This window comes from Mesoplodon bidens (genome assembly GCF_964165515.1).
Source record: "Mesoplodon bidens genome assembly, chromosome: 19".
In the NCBI taxonomy this organism is placed as follows: Eukaryota; Metazoa; Chordata; class Mammalia; order Artiodactyla; family Ziphiidae; genus Mesoplodon; species Mesoplodon bidens.
In genome coordinates, this window is record NC_138179.1 from 44,449,915 (window position 1) to 44,475,589 (window position 25,675).

Consider the following 25,675-nt stretch of genomic DNA (forward strand, 5'->3'; position numbering starts at 1 on the left):
TGCCACACCGGAGGGCACTGGGTCCAGTTGGTGCTCAGTACACATGTATCCGTTAGGCCCTACTGCTTGGTTTACAACATTCAATTTCCCTAGAGAACCTTACGTCCAGTGGGCAAGAAGTAAGATCTTAACCAGCCTTGTGGAGATACCTGATTCTGAAAGAGTGGAATTAGCAGTGAGGTTCATTCATGAGGATTAAGTCTGAAGAAGGTGAGTAATTTACTGATACAGGGGGAAAAGAAAACCTACTTAGACTCATTGAACAGGAAAAGAGATCTGCCCAACAATCCCGAAACTGGGGAAATCAGATGCCATTTCCTGGTAACTTAACTGGAAGCCCGAGGAAATGGGACAATTGCAGACCTGCCAGGTTGTCTGGTAACAATAATGACAGTTGACCCAAGTCTTTGAAATAATCACATTTCTATAGACTTCATGCAGGAGGGAATCAAAGCAAAGAACTACACACTCACAAGATGGATTACTGAATTCTCCCTCTCCTTTTCCTTTAGATTTTGCAGCAACTTACATTGGTAATCAACTCTGAATGTGTCTGATGCAGGTAAGATGTTTGTGTTCATTCCTGCCCTAGGGCTACAGGAATAATAGGAGGATTTCTTTCTGAACACGAGGAGGCACACACAGACCAATGCAGACTTCTCAGCTCAAAATTTTTTCTTTTGGGACTTCCCTGGTGGTCCAGTGGTTAAGACTCTGCACTTCCAATGCATGGGGCGCAGGTTCGATCCTTGGTCGGGGAACTAAGATCCCACGTGCTGCACGGCGCAGCCAGGAAAATATTTTTTTTAATTTTTTTTATTTCTTTTAATTCTATTCCCAGGAATATAGATTTGGGGTTTTTTTGGGGGGGGTGTTTTTTAAATGTAAAACAATTCAACTTTAAAACATTGCAGTTTTTCAGAATGCTTTGTCTTAAACTCATCCACTTCTCAGTGGTAATTTAGTTAATTGCTTTAAGAACTTTGTCAATGAGACTGTCTTGAATATAGTTTATTCTTTTTTTTTTTTTTTTTTTTTGCGGTACGCGGGCCTCTCACTGCCGCGGCCTCTCCCGTCGCGGAGCACAGGCTCTGGACGCGCAGGCCCAGCGGCCACGGCCCACGGGCCCAGCCGCCCCACGGCATGCGGGATCCTCCCGGACCGGGGCACGAACCCGCGTCCCCTGCACCAGCAGGCGGACCCCCAACCACTGCGCCACCAGGGAAGCCCCATAGTTTATTCTTAAAAAAATCAAACTGTTTGGTTTCTGTGTGCATTATGTTATTTCCTGTGCTATATTATGGATTCCTTAAGGTCAGGGATTTATGAATCCTTGCACAGAATGAGTAGTTTGAATTACTGAGCTGAATATATGACCAACGTACAAAGATTTTCTTTCGTTTTCCAATCTAATCCTTGGTGTTTTATGATAGAAGAAATAAGATTTCACTGTTTCCCAGCTGCTTCAGTATCATCCAGATACTTTCTCTAGTTTAACATAAACTAGCCAGCACTGATAAACTTGTGGCTTACTTGTTTTTTAAATTATCAATGGCCTGTTTTAAATCACAGATAGTTTTCTCTGACCTAGAATAAATTTTTAGAACTTCCTCCTCTGTACAACCAAGCTGACTCGAACTCTAGAAACATAATTGTTTTTAACGCTATTCAAAGTAGAATTAAATTGAGGATAAATTTTCTACAAAAACATCATATTGTGGGGCCTGAAAAGTGTTTGAGATATTTGCCTGTTTTCACTGGCATAGTATACATAGGATAAGAGAGTCTTTAAAACAAGAAATTATTTTGCAGTCATTTGTGTTATTACAGATTATAGCCATCTTATAAGGAAACAGTGCTGTTCTATTTTAGGGACAAATCACAACTAAATGGCAAGGGTCCCTATGTTTGAACATGGAGACAGACATCCTTTTTTTTTGATTTGGCTGCGCTGCATGTCATGTGGAATCTTAGTTCCCTGACCAGGGATCAAACCCATGCCCCTTGTAGTGGAAGCATGGAGTCTTTTTATTTATTTATTTATTTAGTTAGTTAGTTATTTTGGCTGCGTTGGGTCTTTGTTGCAGTGCGCCGGCTTCTCATTGCGGTGGCTTCTCTTGTTGTGGAGCACAGGCTCTAGGTGCACGGGCTTCAGTAGTTGTGGCATGCGGGCTCAGTAGTTGTGGCTCGCGGGCTCTAGAGCGCAGGGTCAGTAGTTGTGACGCACGGGCTTAGTTGCTCCGTGGCATGTGGAATCTTCCCGGAGCAGGGCTCAAACCCATGTCCCCTGCATTGGCAGGTGGATTCTTAACCACTGCGCCACCAGGGAAGTGTGAAGCATGGAGTCTTAACCACTGGACCGCCAGGGAAGTCCCGAGACAGACATCTTGATTCAATTTCATGTCGGTGAAATGAGTTCCCTCCCAGTTCATATAAGAACTGAAACAGACATTGGAAGGACCAGGCCAGTTGAGCCTCTGGAGTCTATAACCCTGAATTTCTCCACTAGGAAGAAGTGCCCAGACAAGAGGTTTCTTTGTCACATGACTTCACAAAAAATAGTACGATGTCGGGTTGCTCACCATTTAAGATGCGACTGGTTCATCTGGACCTGAAAGGAGCCCCACCGAGGGTCTGCTACCTCTCGGAGGTGAGAGCGCCCTTGCTCCTCTAGAGAATCACCTTGCCTTGGGTTTGGTTATGAAGTTGTGAACAATCAGTGTTCTGTAGACGTGTGCTTGGAGCACAACTGTGTGCTCTGTGTTGGGGCACGGTGCTGGCAGCAGCGTAGGTTTTGAATTTCTCCCAAATCCCCTCACAAAGCAGACAGCAACCAGGATGGCAAACGGAAACACAGAAAGGACAAAAGAAACCACCGCCTCTTCATTGTGAGCTGAATTGTGTTTCCCAAAAAGATGTGTTTAAATCCTAACCCGTCGGACCTTGGAATGTGACCTGATTTAAAGACACGGTCTTTGCAGATGTCATTGACATAAGATGAGGTCATATGGAGATAGGGAAAGCCCTAATCCAATAAGTGGTGGCTTTATAAGGAGAGGAGAATTTAAACACAGAGACATACACAGAGGGCAGATGATGTGAGGACACAGGGAAGGTACCACATGAGGACAGAGGCAGAGATTAGAATCGATGCATCCACAAGCCCAGGAGGACCAAGGGTGCTGGAAACTCCCAGAAGCTGGAAGAGGCAGGAAGGATTCCCCTTACAGCCTCAGAGGGGGAGCATGGCCCTGCTGACTCCCTAGATTTTGGACTTCTGCCTCCAGAACTGTGAGAGAATAAATTCTGACTGTTTCAAGCCACCCAGTTTGTGGTGACTTCTTATGGCAGCCACAGAAAACACAGGTACTCTAAATCAAAAATAGGCATCAGGGTATCCCCGTGAATTCCAAAATGCAAGGGGTGGGGCCAAACCACCGACAGCACAACACCCACGTGGGGTTAGCAGCCTGGCAGGGGGTGGTAGAGGAAAGAGAAAAGAGAATTCAGACGATGTCAAGACCAGAGGACCCAGAAAAGAGCCCAGCTAGTAAAGGTCTGTCAGAAACTGGGCGAGTTGTCCCTGGCTCCAGGTTGAGGGTGAGTGCCCAAGGCCTCAAAGCACTCCAAAATACCTTCCAGAAACTTCTTCCAGAAGGACAGAGCCCACACTAAGGACACAGTGTTGGGGGGAAAATCCCCATTGAGCTGGGCAGGAACATTGAGGGTGAAGTGGAGAGAAGTTTCAAATACTGGGGGGATGGGATCCAGAGGGAGTGGAGACCACATGCTGTGGCAGTAGCCACACAAAGTCCATAACTGCTAATCCTTTATGTAACAGCAGCAGAGGGAGCCCTGGGCCCAGCTCCATCCCAAACAGAAGGACCTGCTCTCAAAAACACAAGAAAACACATCTCATTTAAAAATGAGCAACAGAAAAGGAGTGTAGTTGTGCCACACAAAGACACTGTAAGAAAAAAGAGGACGATGATCTGAGTAACAGTGAAGGTACACCAGGAACGTGTGACCACAAAGCAGATGACATAGTTCCACAGTATTTCAAAATGGGAGCAGAGATACTAAGAAAGTGATACAGTTATGGAAGAACAGCATAAGTCAGAAATAGAAAAGCCCAGAAATGTGACAGCCAGACAGAAGGAGGTTGTGAAAAGATTGCCTCCAGACTCGGGAATGAATTAGAAAGAAAAAGAAAAAAAAAAAAGTCAGAAACGGAGACCAAACTAGAAAAAGAAAAAAAGTGAGTAGATGCCATGGGAAACAGTATTGGGAAATAAATGGCAGAGAAGAAAAAGTCAAGTGTGAAGAGATAAAAGCATGGTGACAAGTGGATAGATGTGGAAGACAGGCAAAGAAGATCCAGCTTATGTGTAGCTGGAGCCTCCATTTCATTACCTGCTGCTGCTGACAGAGTCAGAGGTTTAGACAACAATTTCTTATTCCTCCTGTTTCCACAAGTTGGCTGGGTAGCACCCTTAGGCTGAGCTTAGCAGCCCATTAGCCACCCACAGCACCAAGGATCCCTACCACCCCCAATGGAAATGCCAAAGAGGCCACCCAGTGGTCAGATGGCCAAAAGGCTACAAGGGAAACCAGGAGCAAAAACACTGAGGAAAATACGAAAATGCTGTAACCATTATGTTCCATTTGTGTAAGTGACTGACCTGGGTTAGTTTGACTCCTTTCCACAATCTGCCTCTTCTTGTAATTTGCAGTCAATTATTGATTACCCATTTTACAATTATCCCAGCTAATTCTTAGTCCCAAGCTGATTTCCTCCTTCCGTCCAGCATGCTTCAGAACATCCCCATATTCTTGGGGAAAGAAAACTTCTGATAGCAACATCAACAAGAATGCTACAAATCACATAAAACTCACAGTGGCCCTTGTCTGGACGTGGGTTACTATTCTGAGTTTCTGCAGGAGCCACCTCCCTTAACACCCACCCCTGGCCATGATGCCAGGCTAGAAGAAAATCTCAGTCCTGTGTACAGTAGACACAGTCCTAAAAGTCCTGGAGGATAGGGATCCATGTTCTTTGAGATAAAGGTGGGGAAGGAAGTGGGGGAGAACCAGGGGAGGAACCCCATGAGCACAGCGGGACAGCCTCTTTCCTCCTTCATCTCCCCCCTCTAGGCTCCTTCCGGGTGCTCCAGTAACCCTCCAAAGCCCTGTAGGCTCCCCTTGCCCCAGCACCCCCCATTCCGCCCCCTTGTATCCACTGAACACATCACTACTTTAGAATTTGATTTGGCGTCACACGGAGTACGTGGGAAAAATACAAAGATCAACTGCAATCCATGTCCATCAGCTGGAAGAACGAGTCCGTGAGCTTCACGTGTGTCACTTTCTGTTCAAATAGTCACTGCTTCATCACATCCCCCTCTCCCCCAGATTTTCCCCCTGTTCCGTGCCCTGGGTGCAAACGGCCTCCTCATCGAGTATGAAGACATGTTTCCCTACGAGGGCCACCTGAGGCTGCTGAGGGCCAAGCACGCATACAGGTACCCGAGCCGCCAAGCAAGGCAATGCCTCTGCAGAGAAAATGGGGTGTGTGGGGCGGCAACCTGGAAGGGAGTGGAGGGCAGGCAAGAATCGAACGACAGCAGGACAGTCCTCTTCTGTCTTGTTAAATGCGTGTCTTTAATCATAAAAATAAAGCATGTTCACTGAAGAGAATTTGGAAACGTTTAAAAGAAAATAAGCATCAGCTATGATCCCCCACAAGGAAGCGCTGTGATCTGTTTCAGTCTTGTCTGGGTGTGAAGTGCGTGGAGGACACTTTGACAGGTGTCCATGCAGGGGAAGGAGGGCTGCTCTTTAAGGCGGGATCTTCACCAGAAAAGTGAGGATTAAAGGGGAGAGGATCAGAATCAGTGAAGTCAGATAGTGTGGTCATGGGTGCACCCCACTTGGCTTTAAAATTATGGGTATCCGTGTAAATCGGTAATAAATAGCCCAAAAGAAAATGGGCAAAGAACATTTTGATCCCCCAAAAAGAAAAATAGCCAATAAGTATATGATAGTAATAAAGTAACAGTGAAATGCCATCTTGGCTACCAAACTGGTGAAGCTTTTAAAAAAATGATAATGCTCTGTGTCCACAAGGGTGAGCAAAAGCAAGCCTCCCACTGGTGGGCTGTAAAGCAGCCCAGCCGTCCTGGAGGGCAGCTTGGCTGCATGTGGTAGAACTCCCAGCACGTACGTGTGGGCAGGAAACAGGAAAGGCATGAACCAGAGCATTAATGTGGTGAGATGGCGGAGGTATTCGTGTTTATTCCTACAATGAACACGTTTTGTTCCTTTGTTTTTTGTTTTGTTTTACATCTTTATTGGAGTATAATTGCTTTACAATGGTGTGTTAGTTTCTGCTTTATAACAAAGTGAATCAGTTATACATATGTTCCCATATCTCTTCCCTCTTGTGTCTCCCTCCCTCCCACCCTCCCTATCCCACCCCTCCAGGCGGTCACAAAGCACCAGGCTGATCTCCCTGTGCTATGCGGCTGCTTCCCACTAGCTATCTAACTTACGTTTGGTAGTGTAGTTCCCTTGTTTTTGAAAGTGAAAAAGGTGCCAGGGTTCCGGTGAAGCTTGAAAAAGGTATATTTAAAGACAGAACTTTATATAAATCAATTCATTTATAGAACTGGTTAACTTTAGAGATGGTTCAAACACATACAGAAGTTGAGATAAATTCACAAATGACAGCTCACGGTGGAGCAGGCAGTGGGCCTTTCCAGGATGGCGTCCTCAGTGGCCTCAGAGACGAAATGCTGGCTTGAAGGGACACTCCCACCCTAATCTTGAAACTCTTCATTTTTCTTTCCTCTGTAAAGGGATCACCAGCCTTCTGTATAAAGGGCCAGACAGTAGATATTTTAGGTTGTGCAGCCCAACTGATCTTTGTTAACAACTATTAGTGGGGTAAAAGCAGCCACAGGTGATAATAATGAGTGGGCGTGGCTGTGTTCCAATAAAACCCTATTTGTGAACACTGAAGGATGAATTCCATACGATTTTCACATGTCACAAAATATTCTTCTCTTGAGTTTTCTCAACAATTTTAAAACATAGAAACCATTCTTAGGTCACAGGCTGTACAGAAACAGGTGGTGTGTTTGTTCTCAGGCCCGTCTTCCCACCCTTACTCTAAAATATGATTGCTTGTGTGGCCTAGTTTCTTGTAAAATGACTTTAGCCTCTTGTCGAGTTTGGGTCAGAATAGCTGGTACTATTCTCACAAGAAGTAAACTGTTACTTGACATAACAGAGCATCGTTTTCCTAAATTCTAGCGTGGGAGTCTTCTCTGAAAACTTGAGAATATCCGTTGGGCTTTTCAGAGTTAGCAACCCTGCTAGTTTCCGCAGTAGACTCGTCCCCCGGGAACCTGACGAGGGGGGTTGGGGGGAGCCTGAATGGAAGCCTGCGTGAACCTCTCTGGGTGGTCTTGGTCTCTCTAGCCCCTCCGAAATCAAAGAGATCCTGCATCTGGCCACACTGAATGAGCTGGAGGTCATTCCCTTGGTGCAGACATTTGGGCACATGGAGGTAAGTGAGAGGAAGGAAAGTTACCTGGTACCCAGGTGTGGGGTTCAGGGGTGCGCAGACGGGGCCAGACACAGGCAGGGAGCAGCTCAGTACTGTACAGAGAGGCTCTGGGAACGGCTGAGGAGCTCGGAGCTCTAGGTGGGAGCACCCTCTGTCCAAGGAGGGGAGGGGAAGAGCTGGATGGGGGTCCTGATTCCCACAGAGCCCTGCAGACTGGGTTGTTTTCCTTTTTAACGTATAGTCATCAAAGTATTATTGTGTGAGGTGAAATACAACATTAAGAAAATGTGCTTTCTAGGACTTCCCTGGTGGTCCAGTGGGTAGGACTCCGCACTCCCGATGCAGGGAGCCCTGGTTCGATTGTGCTGCCAATGCAGGGGGCCCGGGTTTGATCCCTGGTCGGGGAACTAGATCCCACATGCATGCTGCGCCTAAGAAGTCCGCATGCCACAACTAAAAACAGATCCTGCGTGCCATAACTAAAGATCCTGCGTGCCGCAACTAAGGATCCCACGTGCCGCAACTAAGACCCGGCACAGCCAAAATAAATAAATAAATATTTTTAAAAATATACTTTATTAAAAAAAAAGAAAACGTGCTTTCTGTGTTCTCCTTTTTCACTTAATGTTGAAAATATTTTCCCAAGCTCCTTTGTTATCTTCAAAAATATTTTTCACATCTGCCTCAGATAAGGGGAAGCAAATTAAACATAATACTGATTTAATGGCTCTCAGGCTCCTTCCCCCACATCTTCACTTTCACTTCCAGTGATGGCGCTTTCCTTCCTGTTCGGGGATTCTCTCCCATCATCTGCCCTCCAGCTCTCCTGGTGCACTCTCCCTGCTGTGCTCTCTGGGCTCCGGTCCTGACATGCTCTCGTTACCCACAACCCCCTCCTCCTAAACCCTACAGCCTCCTGTTCCCCGGCTCTGGCTGTGCCCAGCATCTTCTCCGTGCGCTGTCCTGTAGCTGCACTGGACTTGGCTGTCCCCATGGCACCTCTCGAGGGCCCTCTACTCACTTCACACTCCTCTGGACAAAGCCATTTCCCCCTCCTGCTTCCCTTTCCTGTCCTCAGTGACTCCCAGGACCCCCGTCTCTGGTGCAGACCCTGGGTTCTAGTCTACAGTTGTCTGCTTGGTGTCTCTGTTGAGCGGCCCCTTCCAGCCTCAGGGAGGGGCTGTACCATCCCCAACCCCCACTCCAGCTGCATTTCCCCGTCTACTGTCAGGTCCTACCCTTTGCTCTTCTGCCACCTGAGTCAGCATTCCCTCCGTCCCACTGTCACCATCCTTGTCTAAGCTACCGCCTGACGGGCTGTAAACTCCTCCAGTGGGTCTCCCAGCATCACTCCGCCCATCCCCACCCTGCGCCCTGCTCCCCTCCACAGCTGGTCTGAGCACCTCAAGTACAGCTCCATCGTACCACGCCCTCCTGCTCCTTAAGTGGCCTTGCTCTGCTCTTACGGTGGATTCGTCTCCTGGGGCTACCATAGCAAAGGACCACAAACCAGGCGGTTGAAACTACAGACATTTGTTCTCTCACTGTCTGGAGGACAGCGGTCCAAAATCAAGGTGTCAGCAGGGTTGGCGAAGACTCAACGTCTGGTCACTTGCATCAGAATGCCCTCTTCAGCAGTGAAGCACAGTTCAAGGATTTTGCGCATTTCACTTTCTGAACTGTTGAGTTTTTCAAATTCTTTGTGTGTTCTGGACAAAGTCTTTTTTTTTTTTTTTTTTTGGTACACGGGCCTCTCACTCTTGTGGCCTCTCCCGTTGCAGAGCACAGGCTCCGGATGCGCAGGCCCAGTGGCCATGGCTCACGAGCCCAGCCGCTCCGCGGCATGTGGTATCTTCCTGGACCGGGGCACGAACCCGTGTCCCCTGCATCGGCAGGCGGACTCTCAACCACTGCGCCACCAGGGAAGCCCTGGACAAAGTCTTTTGTTAGATATGTGATTTACAAACATTTTCTCCCAATCTGCAGTTTGTCCTTTCATTCTCTTAACAGTGTATTTCAAAGAGCAAAAGTCTTTAACTTTGACGAAGTCCAGTTTATCAGTTTTTCTCTTTGATGCATCATGCTTTTGATGTCATTTCTAAGAACTCTGCCAGTCACCAGGTGATGAAGGTTTTTCCTGTTTTCCTCTGAAGTCTTACACTTGAACATTTTCCGTTTAGACTTATGATCCATTTGGGGTTAGTTTTTGTGTGAGGTGTGAGGTGGAGGTTCATTTTTCTTGCACGTAGTATGGCACTACTTGACCAATGGTGCCAACACCATTTGTCAGAAACACTGTGCTTTCTTTGAAATTTGGTATTGCCTTTGCACCTTTGTCAAAAATCGATTGACCACATTTATGAGAATCTATTTCTAGACCCTATTCTGTTCCATTGCTCCATGTGTTATCCCTTTGTCTATACCACATTATCTTGATTGTTATAGCTTTATCGCAAGTCTTAAAATCAGGTAGTGAGATTCCTCCAACTTTATTCTTTTTCAGAATTACTCTGGCTATTCTAGTTCCTTCGCCTCTTCATATGTATTTTAGATTCAGTTTCTCTATGTATCTACTAGAAACCTTGCTGAGATTTTGATTGGGATTGTGTTAAATCTGTAAATCAGTTTTGGCAGAAAATTACCTCTTTACTGTGTTGAGTTTTCCAAACCACGAACGTGGTATGTCAGCCATTAATTGTGTTATTCCCCTAAATGTGCCTTTTAGGTTATGTTGTGTCCAGGTTTGGGTTTCTTTGCCTTTATCTTCCTTGGAGTTTGATGAGCTTCTTCACTTTTGTGAAGTTTGGGGCCATTTCTTCATGTTTTTTTCTGTCCCCTTCTCTTCTTTTGGGACTCCTTAGCTCATGTGTTGGTAGCTCGATGTTGCCCTGTGGTCTCTGAGGCTCTGTTCATTTTCTTGCACCTTTCCTCGGTTACTCAGATTGAATAATTTCTGTTGATCTTTTGTTCCAATCACTGACTCTCTCTTCTGACATTTCAAATCTGCTGGGCCCATTGAATGGATTTTTTTTTTCCACACTGCGTGGCTTGCAAGATCTTAGGTCCTTGACCAGGGGTTGAACCTGGGCCCTCGGCAGTGAAAGCACAGAGTCATAACCATTGGACAACCAGGGAATTCCCCCTGAATGGATTTTTAATTTCCCTTATTGTAAATACTTCCTTTCTTTTTTTAAAAATTTTTAAAAAATTCATTCATTCATTTACTTTGGCGCGTTGGGTCTTTGTTGCTGCACGCGGGCTTTCTCTAGTTGTGGTGAGCGGGGGCTACTCTTCATTGCGGTGCGGGGGCTTCTCATTGCAGTGCCTTCTCGTTGCAGAGCACGGGCTCTAGAACACAGGCTCGGTAGTTGTGGCGCGTGGGCTTAGTTGCTCTGCGGCATGTGGGATCTTCCCGGACCAGGGATCGAACCCGTGTCCCCTGCATTGGCAGGCGGATTCTTAACCGCAGCACCACCAGGGAAGCCCCTCCTTTAATTCTTGGAACATATTCATAATAGTTTCTTTGAAATAATTGTCTGATAAATCCAACATCTAGGTCCCCTCAGCATCAGTTTCCATATAATTGTTTTTTCTTTGAGTCTGGGTCCCACTTTCCAGTTATTTGCATGTCTCAATTTTTGGTTGAAAACTGGACATTTCAGATCATATGTTATAGCAAGTCTGACTTTTCCCCCCATGGGTAGTGGTAAGTTGCCTGGATTTAATCTGTCTCCCCAGCTGTGTGTGGCCACGGATGCCTCTGTTGTTTTTGTATTCTTGTTCTCGGTTTTTGCCCTAGGGGTCACTCTTCGGTCTTCACAGCTGATGATTCCGCAGGGTTTGGGTGGTGGTTGTGCCCGAGCCCATAAGGCCCCCCCTTATGCCACAGGGGTTGGGGGGCCACACTCAGGGTTCAGGCAGTTCTCAGTCTGCCGCGGCTTCTGCTTTCCACCCAGCCTGCTCGGGCCCCCGGGTGTGTGTGGCCCCAGCCAGCCGGTGCGTAAGGAGAATATGTGTCACCTCTGTAGCCCTGTGGGGACCGCAGAATTCAGAACAGTTTGCCACTTTCACTGACAGGTCCCCAAAGGCCGGGTTTACCCACAGCCAGCCATTGTGGGGGGTGGGAGCACCTAGGCAGAAGCTGCAGAAGCTGTTTTTACCCAAAGTTATGGCAGCCTTTCATGAACACGCATTTCCCAATTTGTTGTTCACCTTTGGTTGGTCTCTGAAGCCCTGAGACGGTCGTTTTGGACAAATCATTCCACTTTGTACTTGTTTTGGGGAGAGGATTTGCCAGCCTCTTCACTTGAGCGAGAAGTCCACCCGTGTGTAATTCTGTTGTGAAGGGAAGCTATCTTTTCCGTTTTCTCATTCAGCCCAGTTAGAGTTGGAAGGGAGAAGGACTGTTGACCAAGCAGCCAGGTTACTCAGAGACCCGCCCACTTGGCACCCTGGCTCTGGTCCGCAGTGCAGCCCCGCCGGCCCCTCCGGGGACTCTTAATAGATGCGAGGCCATCAGGACGCAGAGGCAGGAGCTGGACTTCGGGGAGCTCCGGGACAAGGTCCTCCCCAGGGCCACCAGCTTTCCTGTTGTCTCCACACAGTTTGTGCTGAAGCACGAGGCTCTCGCTCACCTCCGGGAAGTGGCACTTTTCCCCAACACCCTGAATCCCCACAAGGCGGAGTCCCTGGCACTGGTTGGAGCCATGATTGACCAGGTGATGGCGCTGCACCCGGGCGCCCGGTGGCTCCACATCGGCTGTGACGAGGTGGGTGCCTTGCCTTGCCAGCAGGCGGCTCCCCCAGCTCTGCAGCAGCCCCTTTTCTTCACCTCACGGTCACCTTCTCCCACCTCGTGGGTTCTTCTCTTAAATAGAAAAGTAGTTCCGAGGATAAAGAAGTGCTGGCCGAGGAGATGTCCCCCGTGAGGGCCTTGGTCCCAGCTGACGGGTGACCTCGTACCGGCAAACCTGCCGAGCCAAGCAGGGTGCAATGGGGTGCAGGCACCCACGGGACAGCAGCAGAGCAGCCCCCGGTTACGGCACATTCATGGCCTCGGGGTCAGCGTGGCCATGAGTTTGAGCTGGTTACTTTCTTCCAATCGAAGAAGAACAGTTTTGGACTGTGGGAGAAAGGAAATTACCACTTTAGGGCCGTGGAGCACTGGCTGGAAAAGTGGCTCCCGGGGGTGCCCTCCTTGTCCTTGAGAAACACAGTGGCCAGGAAGATACCGAGCCACCGAGCACAGTGACCCAAAGGCCTCTGCTCGTCTGAGCTTGGGCATCTGAGCTGGGACGGTGGTTTGTAGGCATTTTACCCCAGAGCTTGATCCTCTTCTTCTTCAAAAAAAATCTCTTTTTTGTAGTAAAATACACATAACATAAAATTTACCACTGTAACCACTTTAAAGTGAATAATCCAGTAACTTTTAAGTCATTCTCAGTGTTGTGCAGCCCTCCCCCCGGCTACTGCAGGACCTCTCATCTCCCTGCCGCCCTGTCCTCCGCCCCTGCATCCATCAGTCTCCTTTCCATTTCTGCATTGCCCCCCAGCACCCCATAAACGGAGTCCTGCCCCATGCATGGGCTTCTCTCACTGGGCACCCTCTCCAGCGTGGCTGAGTGATGTTCCAGCAAGTGGACGGGCCACGCTCTGTTTATCCATCTTGTGTTATTGGACATCTGGTTATTTCCATCTTCTGGCTGCTGTGGGGCTCCAGACTCGAGACTTCCTTGCCCAGGCTCAAGGGAGTCTTGAGTCGAGGTTCGGGTCTCGGTGCAGAAGGCAAGGGCACCCTTCACTGTCTCCTCCCCGTGGGCAGCTGCCCCGAGAGTCTCCCAGGCCACGGCGTGAACCCGCGGGTGAGGATGGGTGGTCCTGGGGCAAACCCACCTGTGTCTCCTCCCAGGTCTACTACCTCGGAGAGGGTGAGGACTCAAGACAGTGGCTGCAGCAGGAGCCCAACACCAGAGCAGAGCTGTGTCTGTCCTACATGGAGGCGGTGGCCAGCCACGTGCAGGCCTGGCACCCCACCACGACACCCCTGGTGTGGGATGACATGCTGCGGGACATCCCTGAGGACCAGCTCTCAGGTCGGCCAGGCATGGCCCTGGGGGACCGGCCACACTCCTCAGGGGGCTTCCTGGTGCCATGAGGGGAGGAAGCCGAGCTACTCTGAGCCCCCGACTGTCAAGGAGAGACCGTGTAGTAGATCCGTACCAAAGCTAACTCTAGACCATCCTGTTAGGACTGTTTCTCACATGAAAATGCCATTCCCCTAAAAGGCCTCCTGGAGTCTTGCCAGGAGTACTGTTGTGAGAGATCTGACCCAGAGAGCAGCACGAGGCCCCGAGGGGCGCTGACCATCAAAAGCTGGGGGTGTGGGGGGGCAAGGGCCCCTGGTGGCGCTTGAGAGCTTCCAGTGCTTCTAGGGGCCTCAGCCCCACACACCTGCACGGCCAGCCATGCAGGGGCCTCTACTGAGGTTCACACCAGCTGGTGGAGGGAAGCAGTGGCCCCCCAGCCCTCCGGGGCCCAGCCTGCCTGAGGCTCTGGGGGGAGACAGGGAGGTCGTGGCCCACGCTTCCGCAAGGCCCACCCAGGTGTCCTCACTGCAGCCTCTACCACATGTGGCCACTTGGGTTTTAATTAATTATAATTAAGTCCACTTAGCGGTATGTTCCTGTTGCACCTGGGCCGGCCCCGCATGCAGACAGTGTGTCCCCCTCGAGGGAGCTCTGGGACCGCTGGCCTGGGACTCACCCCTGGCAGCTCCAGCAGTGTCCAGTCACTTCCAAAGCCAGCTGGCCTTGTGGCTGTGGCATTTACAGCCAAAATCATAGCATAGTATTGAGTCTGTACTTAAATCCATTTTAACACAATAAGGGAGAGTTAGAGGGACGCGCCCTCACAGCCTCTCTCCACCCCCAGCATCGAGGGTGCCGCAGCTGGTGGAACCTGTGCTCTGGGACTACGGGGCCGACCTGGACGTCCACAGCAAGGGTCAGTACCATAGCAGAGCCCGGCGGTCCTGGGCTCCTCCCGGTTTTCCACCTGGACAGGTGTGTGTTTCGGGCTTCCCGGCTGCACCTCCTCAGGTCTGCCACTCACACCTCTCACTTGCTTACCCAGCGCTCCTCATGGAGAAGTACCGGAAGAGCGGCTTCTCCTGGCTCTGGGCCGCCAGTGCCTTCAAGGGAGCCACAGGGGCAAGCCAGGCCCTGACCCCCATCGAGCACCACCTCAGAAACCACATGCAGTGGCTGCAGGTGGCGGGCAGCGTGCCCGCGGACACGCTGCAGGGCATCGTCCTGACTGGCTGGCAGAGGTGAGGCCATGCAGGCCCCAGGGACGTTCTTGGGGCCGGCCTTTCCCGGGAGGGTCTAAGCGGCTCCCGTCACCTAGGACACACCACCCTCCTTGGCCCATCCAGTCTGGGCCTCAGTCCTTCCTGCCATTCGGTCAAGGGGAAGCAGCCAGCCCTCTGAGGAGGGTGTGGAAGGACCAGCTGCACAAAACAAGCCACTTGGGGTCAAGCCCCTCGCACCACACTCTGCAGAGGGGACACTGCTTGGGGTGTTCAGGGCCCTAGGGCACTGGCCCTCCTGGCCCATGCCCTGTCCGAACCACCTGTCTCTGCCTGTTCACCCTGTCCTGCACCCCCGCCCGAGGTCATGTTGGGAGAGGCATGAGGACAGACTTTGGCTTGTTTAGGATTTCACATCATTTGAAAAGTAGAGCTACAGGTAAACCCCTGGTCCCAGGCAAGTCCTGGCCTCAGGTCCCATCCTGAGGGGGAGGCCAGGTGGCCCTAACACCAAGAGCAGGAGGCCCTGAACCCACAGGAGGTAGCGGGAGGCAGGGCTGACCCACTGGACCTCCGCCCTCACTCATACAGCTGAGTCAAAGGTTAACTTAGGGATTTCAGGGTGGCAACCACAGAGCATTAAGCCCAGGCAGGTCACTCTGGGTGGGGTTCCTGCAAAGCCATGGAACCTTACGGAAGCAGCAACCGCTCTGCAGAAGCTTCTAGATCCCTGTCCTGTCTCACGGTGACTCGTGTTTGAGCATCTGCTGTGCTGAGCGCCCCTCTCCCATGGTCTTAGGTATGACCACTTCTCTGTGCTGTGCGAGCTGCTGCCCGTGGGAATCCCGTCCCTGGCTGTCTGTCTGCAGGTGCTTCTACATGGTATGGTCCCCTGCTCCTCCCAGGAAGCCTAGTGCCCGGGGCCCCCAACTGCCACCTCCTTGGGGCTGGACTGTGGTCTTCCAACCCGTGCAGGGGAGGGGAACGCACCCATGGCCCCGGCTCACCCACCCACCCACCCCACTGCAGCCCGGGTCTTCGAGCCTAAACCCAAGACACAGACCAGGAAGTTAGGGGGACATGCCCCGCAGGCACAGTGAACCCACAAGGAAATTCATCATGGTTAGGGTGCAGGGGAGGGTCTGCCTTCGTAAATATCCTGAATGCCCAGTGCTGGTGGGTGTGGCCCCAGTGGGGCAGCTCCCTCACTTCTGGTTCTCGAGGGAGCAGCCAGGTGTGGGCATAGATGCTTAGAGACAGAGGAGACCAGCAGGCAAGGTTGGTGACGAGGCCCTGGTTACATAAACTGCATGTTATATGGGACCAGGTGGGAATTTAAGTAGCAACATATGTGGTGTTGACACAGAAAAACATCGAGGTGGTTGAGCAAAGAGGACTGAAAAAACACACTTTGTATTGTGCTGAGCTACAGGGAGGTGGAAGGACAGATACTGGGACTCTGGCTTATCCTCTTTTGAAGTGTTAGTTCTGAACTCTTCGGGAAAAGGTACAGACAACAGAGCAGATGCCTGTGCTAATAGGAGCGCATTGGCCTTGGCACCCCTTCCCCAGGAGGCAGGCAGCACAGAGCCTCCAGCGTGTTCTCACCTCCCCACCAGGCTGCAGTAGCCTTGGGCTAACCCACCCCTGAGGTCAGCATGTGCTCAGCTGGGCCTGGCTGGTGGTCCTTCTCAGTTGCTTTGCCCACCACCCATGCCTGAGGGCCAGGAGGTCCAGCCAGCACGGAGTCCAGGCCACCTTCTCCTCCAGAGGCCCCTCCAACCTCCGTCTGTGGTTGGCTTTAGGAGGCTTTGCCGAAAACGTTAAAGCAAGAGTGGAGAACTTTCTTGGGACTTCGAGCTTGGAAGCAACGGATTTTAGGAGGTAACACCCTCACCCCCAGCCCTGCCTGTCCCCTCATATTTGGATGCATCCTCAGCACGGCGGCTCCCTGTGCAGTGAGAGGGCCGGCTCCTTCCCTGGCAGTGACATCTTGAACCTCATCACACAAGTCAGCCTCCATCTGTGCAGCTCCGTGGATGCGCTGCTGGAGAGGGACAGGTGAGTGACCCCCCACCCGGCAGGATGAGGGCCAGCCAATCCTGCAAGAAGACTTTCTGGGTGGAAAACAACTTTTTAAAATTTCTACCAGATTTTCAAAGATCTTATTTTACAACGACCGAGCCTTACGAGCCACAGCGTGCCTACCTGTGTGTGTGGATTTGCCCCCAGGTATGTGACCGGCTGGTTCAGCCCCTACCATCGCAGGCGGAAGTTCATCCACCCCGTCATGATCCAGCACATCCAGCCCCAGGCGCACAGGTAGCCCACGCCCCTCCCAGCCGTGCCCATCCCCGAGGCTGCCCACCCTCTACTGCATGCTGGCAGCTTTCTAGACAAGCTTTCTAGCTATTGCAGCCGTGGATTCCTAGGTGACTCAGCTGAATCAGCTGTGCCTTTAGGCTTTAGAGAAACTGGGGCGTTCCTGCCTGAGAGGGTGAGGGTCACCAGATGCCCTGAGCAGGGTCCAGGGCTCACCATAGAACCAGACTGCCTAGGGCTGATCCTGGCTCTGAGAGAGGCCAACACAGACTGTCCCCACTGAGTATAAGATGCAGTCAACTGTCAGCAGGTTCATGCACCAAGAAAAACCCTGCCAGCCAGTTGTGAAGTGCCTTCTAGTTTCAGAGGTCAGACTGTGACAGTCATTCACTTATTCCCAACAACCCTGAGGCTGGTGCTAACGGCCCTGTTCTATGGATGAGTAAACTGAGGTACGGGATGTACTGACCCGTGGGGTTCTGGAGGCCATGAGGGTATGCCCCAGGGCCCTTGCCAGGCAGGCTCACTGCCTCCTGGTCCTCAGTCTCCTGGCCAGGTGGAGCGTTCTCGTGGGGGAGCTGGAGGCTGCCCTGCAGCGTGTCTTCTACCCAGACGCAGTGGAGGAGTGGCTGGAGGAGAACGTGCACCCTAGCCTGCGGCGGCTGCAGGCTCTGCTGCAGGATCTGGGTGAGGCAGCCAGCCCCAGGCCCGACTCGGGTCAGGACCCCTGAGGGGAGGGGGCCAAGCTCAGGCTGTCGGCCTCCCTGCAGTCTCATCAGCTGCACCCGGCCCCACGTGCGCCTCCTGAGCCCTGGGCAGCCGTGCCAGCAGACAGCGCCCACAGAAACAAGAGTAAACATGGAAGGAAAAGACACTCTGGGCCTATGCAGTGATCAGCACTAGAACTTTAATTCTTTCAAAATAAAAAGGAGAGTGGAAGCCAGAACTCTGAAAGACTTAGTTACTGGCCCTCACGATGGTCTGGAGACCCTCCTCGCACAGCCCAGTCCTGGGAGAGGGGAGCTGGCCAAACACCCTCCCCCCTCCAGCCCAGGGGCAAACACACAAGAAACCAACCATAGCTGTTTCACACCTTTTAAGAAAAAAGTATTTCAGGTTTAACCATTTAGAAACCTAACTTTGGCATGTTTAAATGACTGTGTGCCCAAATTAAGGGCTGGCTGGCGGCCACCACTGGTAAGGGAGAGGATCTCATTTCTCTGGAGTTCCCTGGAAGTTGCCGTCTCTCACCCAGGCAGCCTCAGAACCCCTGGTCCATGCAGCCATTCCCAGGTGCACAGCCTCATGGGTCCCTCGCTCAGAGGTGCTCTGGGCACATGCTGTACCTCGGAGGAGCCTAGGTTCAGAGAAAGCAGGAGAAAACTAATAGTGCAGTTGAGGGTCAGTGTGGCTGGCACCCAGACTCCACAAGGGTGGCTGCAGCTAGCTGCTCAGGCACTGCTGAGGGGCAGCCACGAGCCCAACGATTCTGGCCCCAAACACACAGGCCCAGCACCAGAGTTCAAGAGAAGCTGGGAATCTGGGTTCTGAGGGATGGGTCCAGGTTTTGTTTTGTTTTGTTTTTTTGCGTGGGTCCAGGTTTTTAAGTGCTGCACAAAGCTAGAAGAGAGAACTTCTGCCTACTCTGGGGGCAGGGGCGGGAGGTTACCCTCTCTGTGAGAGCCTGGCTGCAATCCTGGTTGGACTCGAGATGAGCCACCTGAGCGGACAGCAGTCTGGGGGCTGTGGAAGCCTCAGGACTGGCTGCAGCGCACCAGGCAGGCAGGCGCGCCCTGGCAGCTCCGCAGGCAAGCACCTCGCTTCTGCCCACTGAGGACATCCGGCTGCGGGGAGGGACGGGCGTGGGGGGCAGGGCAGGAGATGGGATTCCTGGGGATGACGTGTGCGGCAGCAGCCTCAGAGCCTCACCCAGACGCTGGCCCTGCGCTGGCCTGCTGGAGCCTCACCGCAACCCTCAGGACCTGGTCCTGGCAAACCTCTCGACCCAAAGAGCTCAGCCCTGGCCCTCACACCCTGGGACCCTGGGTGTTCTTCCTTCCCGTTTCAGAGGCCTTGAGCCCCCCACAGCTAGCACGTCTGGCCTGTCCACACCAGGCCGCTGCCCCAGTGGGCTGTCTGATTCCAGAAAGAGACAGATCTGAGGCCTGTGCCCTCTCTGGACCCCTCGGAGCCTGCAGAGAAGGTCCCACTGTGGTTTTGCTCAGAGGACAGAAGCAAGCAGCAGGAACGGCTGAGGGTCCTGCCCCGGGGCTTCCAGGGACACAGCCGGGAGCTGAGGAGGAGGACTTGTAGGCGGCCCGTCAGTCCTGCTGGGGCCCCACCAGAACCAAGGCGGGGGTTCCGTGGAGGTCAGCTCTGGTCCCCAGAGCCATCGACCTCACTGTCACTGCTCTGAGACAGCTCCATGGGACTTTCAAGGCAGTGCAGCTCCAGGAAAGTAGTGATGAGCTTGGCGATGGCTTCCACGTCACTGGTCCAGACGGGCACAGGGAGGAAGGGTGGGTTATTGTGATGGAGGTACTGGCCACCCCGCAGCAGCCAAAAGACCATACCTGTCTCACCCCAGGTATCTACCTCCAGGGTAACCCACTAGGACCCAGCACCTTCAGTCCTGATCCCCACCCTCACCTGACCCTAGCCCAGTCCTCTATGCCCACTGGGGACCCCTGACGTCCCCATCCCCTCTGTCCCTGTGGGGACCCCTGACCTCCCCCTAGTGGGTGGTGGCAGGCCTGCCCCCCCGGCCTCACCTCCTCCCCCACGTTCCTGAGGCCTCTCTCCGTGCCCTGCCGTGCAGGGCAGTCCCTGGGGAGGACCACCTGACTGGGGGCGAGGGGCAGCCCTGGCCAATCAAGTCGCCCGTCCTCGGCTTACCTGCGGTGGCCCATGACAGCACTCTGCGTGAGGGGGTGGGAGAAGCCCGTGGCAAACCGAAGCACCGCCACATAGCCCTTCCCGAAGAACCGGACCTTCTCCTCCTCCACGTTCACGTCCTGGATGTCACTAAGCAGGACCACCACTGTGGGCAGGGCCCTGTCAGTGGCCTTGTCCCCCACCCACCCTGCCCCTCCCACCTGGGTGCTGGCACAGTTGCTTCGGGGCCACGATGCAGAGGATCACATCACCCTTGTCATGAAGCAGAGAGCACGTGTCACCCCATGTCTGAGGCTGGGTCCATGCCTAGACCCTGACCTCATGTCACAGGTCAGTGACCGCAGTGCAGGGTTGTGTGGCTGCTGGTTAATGTCCAGTCTGGGTGAGAAGGAATGTCCAGCAGGCCCACTGTTGCCTTGAAAATCCCACCCCTTCTCTCAGTCTAACACCTCAGGGGGTGGCTAAGCACAGTGCTGCCCAGCTTTCTGCTTCATTTTCCCCAACTGCTGGAAAATGCCTTCCTGGTTTCTAGTGGCCAGTCACTGAGCTGGGGGCTGCCCAGCAATTTCCTTTGGGCCAGGGCATGTCTGGGGTACACAGCGTCCACAAGGCAGGACACAACCCTGGTCACTGAGCGGCCAGCTTGGACCCAGCCCATTTCCAGGCCTCAAGCTGCTCCCTGCCATCACACACAGACGCTCGCCGCCCTCCGTCCATCCCAGAGTAACCTGTGTCCTGTTCACTCCCCACGCCTCACCTTGATCATGGCCTGCTCTGCAGAGAGTCAGCAGCTTCCTATACAAGCTGAACGTCTTCAGCACGACCTTCCCGGTGCTCTTATTGAAGACGGCTTCCTAGAACGCCAGCCACAAGGCAGTCACCTGGCTGCTAGCCTGTGAGCCAGCCCAACACACACAGACTTGCCGACTGCGTCCCCACCCTCACCAGAGCAGACACTCAAGGAGGCGGCCCCTCTTCCTTCCCATCCCAGTCAGAACCCCAAACCCCTGCAGCCTGATCCCTCCCGGGGCTGGGGTGTGAAAAGCAGGAGCCTCTCTCCGCACTCAAGAGAAGCGAGCACGGCGGACGAGGTCATCAAACGAGGGAATGGAAATCGGCAGTCAGAGAGCAATACTGGGGCCAGGCGACCCAAAGGACACGTGAAGAGGGACAAAAGGGAGGTGAGGGAAGTGGCCTTGCCCTTCTATTCTAGGAGAACTTCTGGGAGAACAACAGCTTTAGAGGATTCCTTCGCCTAGGGATGGTCACAGACAGGCAATGTCCAGAGGCCAAGTCCAGCTATCCAGAAACCACTAAGCTCAAGTTTCAGGATGGGGGGGGGCATTAGGCCCCTGGAGCCTTTCTTCCTGCTTTGATTCGCACTGCAGGGAAGCCCAGGAGCCCAAAAGCCTGGGCACCCTTCCTGCGCTGGCCTCACCTCCCAGTCCTCCAGGTTCTGCACGGCCACGAACAGACAGCCCGTGACATAGAAGAGCTTCCAGCCCAGAGTATCTGGGGAGCAAACACAGGAGACAATCAGGCGAGGGAAGGCGGCAGAGGGGCAAAGGCCAACGTGCCCAGAGACGGTGCCCCCTCCCCAGCACAGCTGCTTCCCAGACCGAGGGCAGGAGTGGCACCTGGGGGCCTGGCTTGCTGCCCATGCCTGCAAGGACACCCCACCCTCGCCATGGCCACCTAGCACTGCGGGCCCTGTCACTTGGGACAGGACGTGCTCCCCCAGTTCTGCCCTCACTCTCCCCTGGATGTCTACTCGTGATGACAATCACGGCACGGTGAGTAAGAGCAGAAAGGTGGGAACGCTTACAGGGAGCTTCTGGAAGCACGGATCATCCCTGCAACAGAACATGAGGCAGACACAAGAGTGCCTTTCTGAAGAATATTTTATGATATATGAAAATGCTGGAGATGTATGTGAAAAACGTAAGCTGCGGGGGACACACCAGCACATGGAAGTGGGCCGCATCCGCAAACAATTTAGAGGCAGAGGCAGTCCCCAAAGCCATGCCCTGGCAGATTACAAATGACGGGCTTTCCTTTTTTCTCTCCCAATCAGCTGAGGAAGTTCCTGGGGGGCAGGTGATGCATCTCACCTCCACTGTAGTAGGCAGCAGCCAGGCCAATCGACAAGATTCCTGCGAGGAGAAAGCAGGTACCTTCCCATTGGGCCATCGCCAGCCCAGAGCCCAACTCCTCCCAGGACCCACAGACCCAGGTAAGCAGCCCCTTCCCATTGCCAGGGATGGCTGAGGGCAGGGAGCAGGGGGCAAGAAGACCACCAGGCTCCGAAGTGGGGGAAACAACTGGGAAGTCTGTTCAGAAGAATGTTCTACACCAGTCACAGTATTCACTGGACACATGTCTATGTGAGGTTGCAGAGCTGACGGGGGAACCAGAAAGAGGAACCTGATGTGGGCTTTACCCACTGACAGCACATTGTGTGGAATGAAGACAAGACTGAAGGTAAAGAATCACAACTCAGCACATGAGACACATCAGGCAGAGTCCTGGGAAGGAAGGCCCACAGCCAGGCTGCTGAAGGCACAGCAGCTTCTCCCCACACACCTAGGTTCCAGTCAACATGGTGCAGCTGCCCAGGGAGTGCAGGGCCCTCCAATGGGTACTGACAGGGATGGAGGCCAGGGCCCCCGCCGCCTTACTCCTCACTGTCTCCATCATGTGGGCCCTGACATAAATCAGATACCTGGGACTGGGTGTATGAAAACAAGCAAAAGGGGAAGTACGGGGACCTCAGAAGATCATGCAGAGTATTAACGAAAGGATGTTAAACGGTGAAAAAAGACGAGACAGACACACATCATCTGTAAAAGCACACGTAGAGGATAAAAGTTGGAAAGGCACAATAGTTGCCATATCTTGGGGTAACAGAACCATGAAAAAATTTAGTTTAATTTTCATCCTTTTTTAAAGTTAGATTTTTAACTTGAGGAGAAATATGAACATCCTTACCAACCAGCAGGGACCAGGACCTGATGCCTGGAGCCCTCTTCAGATGGAGGCAGGAACTGGTGCGTGTCTCCACCTGCATATACATCCCTGGAACGTGCTGCCACAACTTTCAACAGGAGACTGGGGGGCTGGGGAAGGGCAGACAGACAGCTGGAGCCCTCGAGCCACTGCCAACAGACAAGAACCCAGCTCCTCTCCAGAACAGGAAGCCAGGCTGCCCACTAGCAAGGCCCACACAGGCTCAGGAACCAGTCAGCCCGTGCTGACTGCAGTCTCTGTGGTCCGGCAAATCACTTAATCCCCCAGAGACCTGTAAGGAAGGTTCTCTGCTCAGTTGTAATGGTTGCACTGGGGCTTTGTCCCCTGCTCCGACTCACAAAGCATCAACAAGCACTTGATCATCACCTGCTCCCTTCCTACCTGGAAACCTCAGTCTCTTGGAAACCGTTAGCCCCCAGCAGGCTTCAAACTTCCGGCACCTTACCGGAACCTACCAGAACACCCTCATTTCCCTGTGCTGGCCTCTGAAAAAGGGAACTGAAAGTCTCATCATAGTTTGAGTCTGTACTGGCACTGACCGAAAAAGCCAGCTCTACGGTCTCCTACAGCTGCCGAGAAGAACAGTCTGCACCCAGCGGAGGGAGCGGAGGGAGCGGAGGGTCCAGAGCACTGGTTTAATGAACGAGTCAGCAAAGGGGATTGATCTTCCACACGTGGAGAATTCTGCCCTGCACGCTGCAATACGCTCGAAATGCTGGCTCCAGGGACCCCGTTCTGGGTAGCTTTTCAGATACTCCCTGTGAAGTCAAGTCAAATTTCTGACAACAAATAGTGAGTTCAGTTCACACAAACGACGCCAGGATCCTGGGACATCACCGGCTCCTTCCCCTGACATGCCTCATCTGTCTCCACGCGCGACTCAGCCGCCCGCGGGGCGAGATCACGCCTGTCACCGGCACAAGCCACCCTGGACACGCCCCGCTGACCCCTGCGACCACACCAGGCGCCCCGCCCGGCTCGCGCGCCGCCAGGCCTCCGGGGCATTGAGCCGGGCCGGGTCCCGAGACTGCGCTCCCAGCAGGACCCCGGCTGCGGGAGCCGCCCCCCAGCCCACCCCGCACCTCCCACCCGCGACGGCGGTACGGCCCGTCCACTGCGGACACTAACCTGCGGGCGCGGACGCGGGGAAAGGCCGGAGCGCCAGGCTTCAGGACCCGCCGGCCTCCGACTTCCGGAACTGGGGGGGCTAAGCCGGCCGACTTCCGGACCCGCGGGGGTGGATGGGAAAGCTGACTTCCGGACCGGCGGTGGGGCGGGCGGGCGCTGACTTCTGAGGCCCCCATTCAGCCTTCGAGGTGGGAGAAGGGGCGGGGCTACAACGGGAGGTCTCCTACGTAGCAGCAGAGGCGGCCTCGTGGTGTGGTGTGCGCGCCCTGTTGTTGAGCAGATAGCGTTTGGGGTCACAACCCTTAGAAATTCTGCAGAGGAAGGTGAGGTGAGTTGTACCACGAAACATCCGCTTAGGATGGTGAGAAAACGTGAAGTACGTAGTTAACCTCACAGCAGATACGTACGAACATTATGGTAGATTCTGTAAAAACTTTAATAAATATTAAAGTAGAACCAAGATATTTGTTCATGGACTGGAAAATTATTGTAAAAATGTAAATTCTCCCAACGTGATCTGCAGATTCAATTGCGAACCCAGTAAGAATATCAGCAGGTTAAAAAACTGAATCTGAACAATGCTGCAAGGCACAGTGGAGGAGGGTAGGGGAAAACCAGAGATCCTTGACCCCCCAAAAACTCAGTGTAGCTGGGGAAACTGAACATTCACATGTTCGTGATGGCAGTTTTTCTGCTGCTCAGAAACTTGCCCCAGTGCCTGGGAAGAAAGATTGTAGTAGGAGAGACAGTTTTCTCCAGGAAAATTTTGAATGGCCGCTTCAGTGGCCTCCCTGCTCCACTCTCCACCAAAACACTCAGCACCTGTCCCCACAGCCCCCAGATGAGGCCCCAAGCAGGACCCTGACTTGCCTTTCTATTTTCCACCAGATGGAGGACCCTACCTGGAACAGGAGAGCCTCCACCACACGGCCACTGCCTGCTTCAGTGACCTCCAAACTGGGATGCTCAAGACGATCTGTGGAGTGCTAGAAAAACATACTAGAGCTTGTATTCCTACTTATTTTATGTTTTTATATCTATTGTCATGTGTCTTATAATTTACATAAGATTAATACACAGTGCATATTACCTTATAAAGAAATATACATACATAGATATGCATAACCCTAGATGTTTTATCAATATAGGCACAATGTCAAAAATTTGGAGATGACTTTTCTATTTTACCAGCCTCCATATACTCTCTGCCTGTGGTTCAGAATCACCGGGGGGGTTTGTTGAAACACAGACGGTTGGACCTGTTCCCAGCAGTGGATGGGGCCTGAAATGTACACGTGCTGCTGCTCTGGGAACCACACTCAGAGAACTTATGTGCTAAGCTGGAACAGAAGAAGGTTCTGCCTGAATGTGGCAGGTTTCCTGACCTGATGCCTCAGCTCACATTCCATCTTCTTGAAATGCCTTCT

The 25,675-nt window shown here is 52.7% G+C and overlaps 2 protein-coding genes across 8 annotated transcripts; one reads left to right on the forward strand and one right to left on the reverse strand.

The window, feature by feature from the left end:
- The first annotated feature begins 94 nt into the window (after positions 1 to 94).
- HEXD (hexosaminidase D) lies at positions 95 to 18,050 on the forward strand. Of its 5 annotated transcripts, XM_081219897.1 has the most exons (14): positions 95 to 210; positions 513 to 562; positions 2,510 to 2,650; positions 5,413 to 5,522; positions 7,483 to 7,570; positions 12,175 to 12,339; positions 13,479 to 13,662; positions 14,501 to 14,572; positions 14,702 to 14,897; positions 15,676 to 15,758; positions 16,682 to 16,760; positions 16,836 to 16,937; positions 17,109 to 17,198; positions 17,743 to 18,050. In XM_081219897.1, exons 2-14 carry the CDS (start codon positions 548 to 550, stop codon positions 17,927 to 17,929), a joined length of 1,512 nt encoding a protein of 503 aa, XP_081076023.1. In that variant the 5' UTR covers positions 95 to 210; positions 513 to 547; the 3' UTR covers positions 17,930 to 18,050. The 5 variants fall into 5 exon arrangements, with proteins under 5 accessions (XP_081076023.1, XP_081076024.1, XP_081076025.1 ...); XM_081219898.1 differs by lacking the exon at positions 2,510 to 2,650; XM_081219899.1 differs by lacking the exon at positions 17,743 to 18,050 and having other exon boundaries at positions 17,029 to 17,155.
- A 35-nt stretch (positions 18,051 to 18,085) lies between these two features.
- CYBC1 (cytochrome b-245 chaperone 1) lies at positions 18,086 to 24,339 on the reverse strand. Of its 3 annotated transcripts, none has more exons than XM_081219948.1 (7): positions 24,249 to 24,339; positions 23,082 to 23,209; positions 22,205 to 22,246; positions 21,532 to 21,605; positions 20,851 to 20,947; positions 20,094 to 20,238; positions 18,086 to 19,689 (listed from the first exon to the last, which is right to left on the reverse strand). In XM_081219948.1, exons 2-7 carry the CDS (start codon positions 23,164 to 23,166, stop codon positions 19,569 to 19,571), a joined length of 564 nt encoding a protein of 187 aa, XP_081076074.1. In that variant the 5' UTR covers positions 23,167 to 23,209; positions 24,249 to 24,339; the 3' UTR covers positions 18,086 to 19,568. The 3 variants fall into 3 exon arrangements, with proteins under 3 accessions (XP_081076074.1, XP_081076075.1, XP_081076076.1); XM_081219949.1 differs by having other exon boundaries at positions 23,082 to 23,248; positions 24,249 to 24,333; XM_081219950.1 differs by lacking the exon at positions 22,205 to 22,246.
- Positions 24,340 to 25,675: the final 1,336 nt, after the last annotated feature.

Coding starts and splice junctions, on each gene's coding strand:
- HEXD (XM_081219897.1), top strand. Junction 7,571..12,174: donor AGACATTTGGGCACATGGAG/GTAAGTGAGAGG, acceptor GTCTCCACACAG/TTTGTGCTGAAGCACGAGGC. Junction 15,759..16,681: donor TCTGCAGGTGCTTCTACATG/GTATGGTCCCCT, acceptor GGTTGGCTTTAG/GAGGCTTTGCCGAAAACGTT.
- CYBC1 (XM_081219948.1), bottom strand. CDS start 23,166: ATGTATATGCAGGTGGAGACACGCACCAGTTCCTGCCTCCATCTGAAG. Junction 22,247..23,081: donor GTCCTGGTCCCTGCTGGTTG/GTAAGGATGTTC, acceptor TTCTCCTCGCAG/GAATCTTGTCGATTGGCCTG. Junction 21,606..22,204: donor TGCTGCCTACTACAGTGGAG/GTGAGATGCATC, acceptor TTTGCTCCCCAG/ATACTCTGGGCTGGAAGCTC.